At 38.6% G+C, this 6844-nt stretch overlaps 2 protein-coding genes across 2 annotated transcripts; both read left to right on the top strand.

Annotated features, from left to right (window-relative positions):
* The first annotated feature begins 283 nt into the window (after positions 1-283).
* sike1 (suppressor of IKBKE 1) lies at positions 284-3758 on the top strand. The gene is made up of 5 exons (XM_040013670.1): positions 284-715; positions 896-1001; positions 1075-1217; positions 1336-1449; positions 2883-3758. The coding sequence occupies exons 1-5, from the start codon at positions 557-559 to the stop codon at positions 3000-3002; spliced, it is 642 nt and encodes a 213-aa protein (XP_039869604.1). The 5' UTR covers positions 284-556; the 3' UTR covers positions 3003-3758.
* A 268-nt stretch (positions 3759-4026) lies between these two features.
* On the top strand, positions 4027-6361 carry micos10 (mitochondrial contact site and cristae organizing system subunit 10). Its single transcript, XM_040013671.1, has 4 exons — positions 4027-4251; positions 5260-5307; positions 5705-5811; positions 6155-6361. The coding sequence occupies exons 1-4, from the start codon at positions 4179-4181 to the stop codon at positions 6161-6163; spliced, it is 237 nt and encodes a 78-aa protein (XP_039869605.1). The 5' UTR covers positions 4027-4178; the 3' UTR covers positions 6164-6361.
* Positions 6362-6844: the final 483 nt, after the last annotated feature.

Below are 6844 nucleotides of genomic sequence, written 5' to 3'. Positions count from 1 at the left end.
TTGTTGTTCATTTTGTGTAACATACAACTGTTGAACAGTGGAGAAACAATATCATTTTTTCTTTTCCTTTTTTTTTAGATGAGACGCTGTTGCTTTATGTAAAGATATTTTAAAGACAAACTAGATAGGTTTAGCCATTTACCCCGCTTTTGGTTGTGTGCCAAACGTCTACACTGTACTTCACCCCAGTAGGTGGCGACTCAACGTTGGTTTGACAATTCACCAAAAGTAGGAGGAGGAGGAAAAGAAGAAGAAGGAGGAGGAAGCGTCGCTAACAGTTTAGTTCTACACGGAAACGTCAGTTTCTGAAGCAGTAATATTCTAGTAATGTAGTAATATTTTGATCTGGGTGTCTGGTACTTGCCCTGTCTGCCGACACAACATTAGTTAAATAGCGAAACAGTAAGGATATTTATGTTTCTATAATGGCACCGAGCTGCCTCGGCTAAGGTTATATAGCCCAGCTAAGCAACGGCTGCGAGTTGTTTTCGCTCGACTAGCTAGTTTTGTAGTAGCTTTTCTACGTAGCGTAAAAAGAGCTGTCACTTTCCAGTAAATGGCCTGCACTTTAGAAAAAGTGCTGGCCGATACTCGGACCCTTCTCGAGAGGCTAAAAGAGCACGACACAGCCGCCGAGGGACTGATAGAGCAGTCCGAGGCCCTAAATCAGAGAGTGCAGGGCATGAGAGAGGTGGGAAATGCTCTGCCAGACAAGGTAAACTCGAGCAGATAGCTCACGTTTATGAAAAGTTGCACTACTGCTTGGTGTACACGTTGAACTAGTTAAACGGTGACCTGTACTACAAAGCGAGTTTCCCTCGTATCTAGGATATGCTTTCGTGATATGCGTTCGCTAAAGTCTTCTTTATCTGTTTCTTCTCTGCTCTTTTCTCAGCACACAGATGACAGTTCAGAGATACAGGAGCTCACGAAATACAAACCTCATGTCCTTCTGACTCAGGAAAACACTCAAATCAAGGAACTGCAGCGGGAGAATAAAGGTAAAAAAAAAAAAAGGTTCTGCTGACTGGCTGGTTTTATATACCAGTATTAACACTCTTTATGTCTTTGTAGAACTATGGGTGTCTCTTGAAGAACACCAGTACGCGCTCGAGTTGATCATGTGTCGGTATCGCAAGCATGTGCTCCAGCTGATGATGGCAAAGAAGGAGCTGGACACCAAACCTGTGCTCAGCCTCCATGAGGACCATGCCAAAGTACATCAACTCTTCATTTCTTTAATTTGCTCACACGTTTAATGGGCTATGATTCTAAATACATAGACACACAAATCTAAAATAAAAACAACAAACTTGATTTCTGACTCTTCTCCAGGAAGTGCAGAGCCAAGTGGAACGGATATGCGAGATGGGCCAGGTGATGAGAAGAGCAGTGCAGGTGGATGATAAGCACTATTGCTGTGTTCGAGAGAGGCTTGCTCAGCTAGAGGTGAGAAATGCAGTTATACATGGACACAATGACACCTTTCCTCTTGAGGTCTGTGGAAAAATATGTGATTTTACCACAGACCTCAGACATCAGCTTCTGTGTCAAAATGATGCAACGATAATAAAGGATCATAAATGCAAATGAGAGCTGAGTTGTCAGTTTTTAGTGGAATGGCTAGGTTTAGTGCATCAGGTCAAGGAGCATGTTGTTTTGTTTGGGGGTTTATTAGGCCTTTTAAACCAGTCTGTTAGATTTCTTACTGTGCCATCTTTGCGATAACCTTTTGTGAGTTTTCTAAATATGCTACAACTGTAAAGTTTGTTGAAAAGGTACATTTTCCTAAACTGTAACAAACGTGTATTTAAGAATATAAATGAATAAAAGCATTCAGAACAATAGCTATCTTCCCAGGAGTGGTTGTTCTAGCAAATTCAGCCACAGACTGTGTAATGCTCATGGCTAAAAATCCAAGAGCTACAGCTTAGACTCTACAGGGCTATGTTAGCATGTTAAATGAAAGGGAGAAAAAAAATCCTCTTTCCTTTAAAAAAAAAAAAAAACAAGGCAGCATTGTTAGTTTTGCATAACTGTAAGGCATAAAGTTTGTCCTTTGGACAGACCAGACCAGTGTGGAAATGTTTGGCTGTAACACACAGCAGCTCATTCAGTGAAAACTGTCAAACACACTGGTGGAGCTGCGATAATTTAGGGCTTGTTTTGCACCTGAGCACCGTGAACTCTTTGAATCATCCGAAAATCCCTCTGCGTACCAAAGTATTCTAGAGTCAAATGAGGGAAGTCTTGTCTGATGGCTAAAGCTTGGCTGAAACTGACTCATAAAGCAGGACAATGATCCCAAGCACAGCAGCAAATCTGCAGCACAGTGGCTGACAAAAAGTTTTTAATATTTCAGTCAAGGTCCAAACCTCAACTCAGCTGGAACACTCTGGTGGGACCGTAACGAATAATCGTGATCTTCAGTGTGCTGAAGCAACATTGTAATGACCAGACTTCCTCCATAATGATGGATGGATAAAGCCGTACACAAGTTTTTACACGATGCTTCTTTTTATTAAATAAATAATGACATGAGTTATTGTTCATCCGGGGCTGTATTTAAATAATTTTAGTACCTGCTAAGGAACTCATGATTTTTTTTTTCTTATTAGGTCTTATTGATAAAACCTGAGAAATAAAAGATGATGTACTTTCTTTTTAATTTGTCTGCTTTGGTTATCTGCTTCCCCCAACACTGCCAAAGTGCAAAAAATTCTATCACAAATAAACAGTAACACTATTTAAAAGAGAAGATGCGATGCATCCATCACAATTTTCATTCAAAACCTGCTTGCATGGGGAAGCACATGCATGTTATAAGGAAGAGATATTTAACTTCAAAAGTTATGTTTGAAAAAAACATTTTCTACCTTCAGATTGAGAACAAGGAGCTGCGCGATCTCCTGGAAATCAGCAAGAGCTCTGTGAAGACAACTAGCCAGTCACTAGTAGCAGAAGAAGGAGAAGAATCTCCTCTGCCAGGGTCCACCGAGTGACCTGAAGTACAGCTGGGATGAGGTTCCACAGGACCAGGAGAGGGGCTGATTGTGTCTTCACCTGTGTTCATTATAGATATTGTTATTTTAATTTTATTTTTTTACATGTAATGAAATGCAGTCCAGCATGAGGTTAGCACCCACGATACACATGTACTGCAGCAAAGGCAGTAAAAGCAAAGGTGATTTCTTTAGTTTTTAGCCAAAGACACTTTTATTCTCCAAGGATACAGTTTCTACCTCTTTGCTGTTCACACACACAAACTTTCACAGTGAGTAAAGCACCCAAAACCAGCCCAACCTTTGAGTTCACTTGAAATCTATTAAGAAGCCAACTTGTAGTCCACACCATATAAGAAGCTGTGCTTGCTGCCAATAAGAGAACTTTTGGCTGTTTTACACTTTGCCTGCTGAGGAGTAACAGTGGAACCTTTGTTGTGATGTTTTGGGTTTGATATGTTTGATAAAGTCTCAATATATAACATGGTTTTCATGTTTTGGTACCTTAATTCTGTGTGTTAGACACAAGTTGTACAGTTTGCAGATTCAGAGTATTGCATACCAGCTAATGGCACATCTTTGTTAGTGAGAACACTTTCAAACATGCCACGGTGTTTTTTGTGTAATGGATACTATGTTTGTACGCTGTATGTTGTCAGAAACTGTATTTTGTCGTCTTAGGAAATCATGTTAGATGACTTCACGACAGTGTACTGATTTGTGTCAAATTAAACTCAGAAAGTTTGCTATACATAACAGCGTGCCTGGTTTTGTTTTGTTTTTTCCAAACTTTTTTACTGTACAGCTTGCTGGATATTGTATGGACCAAAGTGACTTGTTTGGGATAATCCTTTCTTTACCGCAAGCTGGCGCCATTCAGTTGTTGGGGTATAACCTATCGCGAGGTTTGCAAGAGTTTCAATGCTGCTTTCAAAGAAAAGACGTTACTTGGCTTTCTTTAGTTTTTTAAATGTTTCCTCCTTAACATAAGTTCTGTCAATAACACCAAGGCGGTAAAGGGTGAATGTTTAAACTAATCACTTGTAAAATCATAAAATTTTCAGTGTTGTCGTTTATTCTTCTGCGTTTAAATCGTAACTCTAGGGATATATTTCCGACAATACGTGAAAGCATCACGCAGAGGTGCATTTGTTACTTCTAGCCTGCCACAAGCTAATGTTCAGTATGTCTGAGAAGGAGCTGGGGAAAAAGTGGGACCGATGCTTAGCAGACGGTGCCATTAAATTAGGTAAATATGTTTCAGTTTCTCAATCGTAACGATATTGTCCTGTACCAAAACAAGGGCCACTTAAGAAGCAGTTTATATTGAAGTCCACAGCTGTCATTGACTGGGCGAGAGGCTAACTAGCTAGCCATAAGGGCTTGTAAAGGACAACTGAATGACCAGTCATTTTTTCATGCTTTGTTTATTTTAAATACACACAGTTACGATTGGGTATACTCTGTCATTTTATTAAAGTCTCAAGATATTTGGCCTTTGATGTTCTCGCTCATTTTTTATGCGTTTCACTTAGCCCAGTGCAAACGCTGCTAAGAAAATGTCAACCTAATTCTTAATCGCTGATTAATACGGCCACGTCTTCTAGTACGCAACTTAAAGAATTTTACAAGATATTTCTGTCCCCCTCTTAATTCGGCATATATATATATATATATATATATATATATATAAAAACACAGAACCAATGGTTTAGGTCTTTCACATTTGAGCTATTCTGCTGTTTCGCTAACTCTTTTCGCTTTTCCAGAACTTAAAGAGTAAACAAGAAACGGCGTCAGATAGTAGGGGAAAGGTTGGATAATCTAGTAAAATAAGTTTTGATCTAAGGAGATGATCCTGGCCAGGGGGTGCCTAACGTAACATGGCCATGCACTTACTGTTAAGAAGCAAAGATCCATAAATTGATGCATATTTGAATGGAGTTAGGTGCGGTGAAGAATAGGTAGGTTTACGCCAAGCAGGCCCACTTTATTTTAAAGAGACTGTGTATTAAGACGGTAAAACTCTTCTTATATGCTGTGGCAAGATAACATGAAATGTCTTTTTTTAAACCATCTTGTAGAAAAAAGTGGGGGGAAATATTGCTCTTAAACTAATCATACAGCATAGATCAAATAATGATTAAAAGTACATTAACCAAAGGCAGCAGACGACATCATATACACCAAATAAGCATTACAAAGTAGCTGTATAAATAAATAATACATTAACAGCTGTTTTTTTTCTGTCTCTCAGGCACCGGTCTGGGGTTAGGCATTGTGTTTTCTGTTCTGTTCTTCAAACGTAAGTAGTTTAATTGCTTTACTGAATCTCGATCAGCTCCTTTTGCTCAAAAGTCCTTGAGGGAAAAAAAGCATGGCTGCAGTAATGTTCTACTCCCGTTACAGTAACACATATATATGGCTGTCTTTTACTGCGAATAGATGAGATGTATTTTTTTGTCCACAGACAATAGTCATTTCAGATTTTAGATGTAGGAAAATGATGTGCCTTTGTTACGGAGACAGCAAAAGGCCCAAAAAGCTTTTAAAGAAGCATGTTAAAAATTGAGGTAATTACTAAGGGGAAAAAAAGGCTACGGGGTGAAAGGCTGTAGCACACCATCTCTAATCTGTTTTTAATCATGCTGTGAAGTGCTTGAGTGTTTGAAAATAATCTAAAGCATCTTTCTCAATTATAGGGCACACATGGCCAATTTCACTTGGCTCGGGAGCAGGGCTCGGCATGGCGTATGCCAATTGTCAGAATAACCTGAGGTCACATTATATGCTGCACAGAGGCGATAAGGTTGGTTTGTCCATGGAAAAAATTGATAAATTGTTATAAATACCAGTAGATTTCATAAAGTCTGAAATGCATATAATGCTGCCATAATTTCAGTCTCTGACTGTGTGTGTGTGTGTGTGTGTGTGTGTGTGTATGTGTGTGTGTGTGTATGTATGTGTATATATATATATATATATATAAAAATACTGAATTTATTTCTATTTTTTTCTAGAGAAAGAGATAAGACCACTAAAACTAAATCATTTAAGGAATTGATTCCCCACTTCTAACTCTCAATAACAACCCTGTATCACTGGTTATGTAAATGAAAATTCATGAAACCTGTCTCTGTTTTCTTCAACAGGAGCAATAACTGCACGTCACCAAGGGACTGTCTCTTCTTTTTCCAAAGTGTTTGTTTTTGTTTTGATTATGGGTGCGTCACCATTTGCACTGTTCTACAGTCAGACTCTTGTCTCCCTGTTGACATCCTTCCTTGTATGACTGTATGATTTGTATATGCCCTATAAGGACGGTCTGTGTTTATTTAATAAAATAATTATTAAAAAAAGAGTTGTGGGTTAATAAGCTGTTCCATACATGCTTTGTAAGGTATGTAATTGTGTACAAATCATGTTTAACCAAGTGGTACAAAGATGAGGATTGTGTAATACGTTACATCAGCTAGATTATACTTCATACACTCTGAGGAGTAATAATGACACTTGAAGAGGGGTAGGGGGTTAGGAGTCAAGTGTTAATGCAGTTTTGAAAAAGGTGCTTGAAGTAATTTTTCTGAAAACTGTCAGAGAAGAAGGCTGAGGCAGGTATGTAAAAGCAGTCCTATTCAAATGTTCCTGTTAGGAAATGAAGGATTCTGGGGTTGTCTCGTCATCTCTGTGCATTGAGAATAACAAGATGACGTAAAGTGGTTATTGTTATATAATAGGGAATTTCTTCACTAATGGTATAATGTGTGAGTCACCCAAAACAAACAAAAATATGCTGAAATATTACAATGTGTTACTGAGAAACTGGCAAATTAAAATGCAAT

Source organism: Simochromis diagramma, unplaced genomic scaffold (genome assembly GCF_900408965.1).
Source record: "Simochromis diagramma unplaced genomic scaffold, fSimDia1.1 OVJJ01000705.1, whole genome shotgun sequence".
NCBI classification, from domain to species: Eukaryota; Metazoa; Chordata; class Actinopteri; order Cichliformes; family Cichlidae; genus Simochromis; species Simochromis diagramma.
Note: the sequence above shows the minus strand (reverse complement) of the source record. Positions and strands in the feature narration are given on the sequence as shown.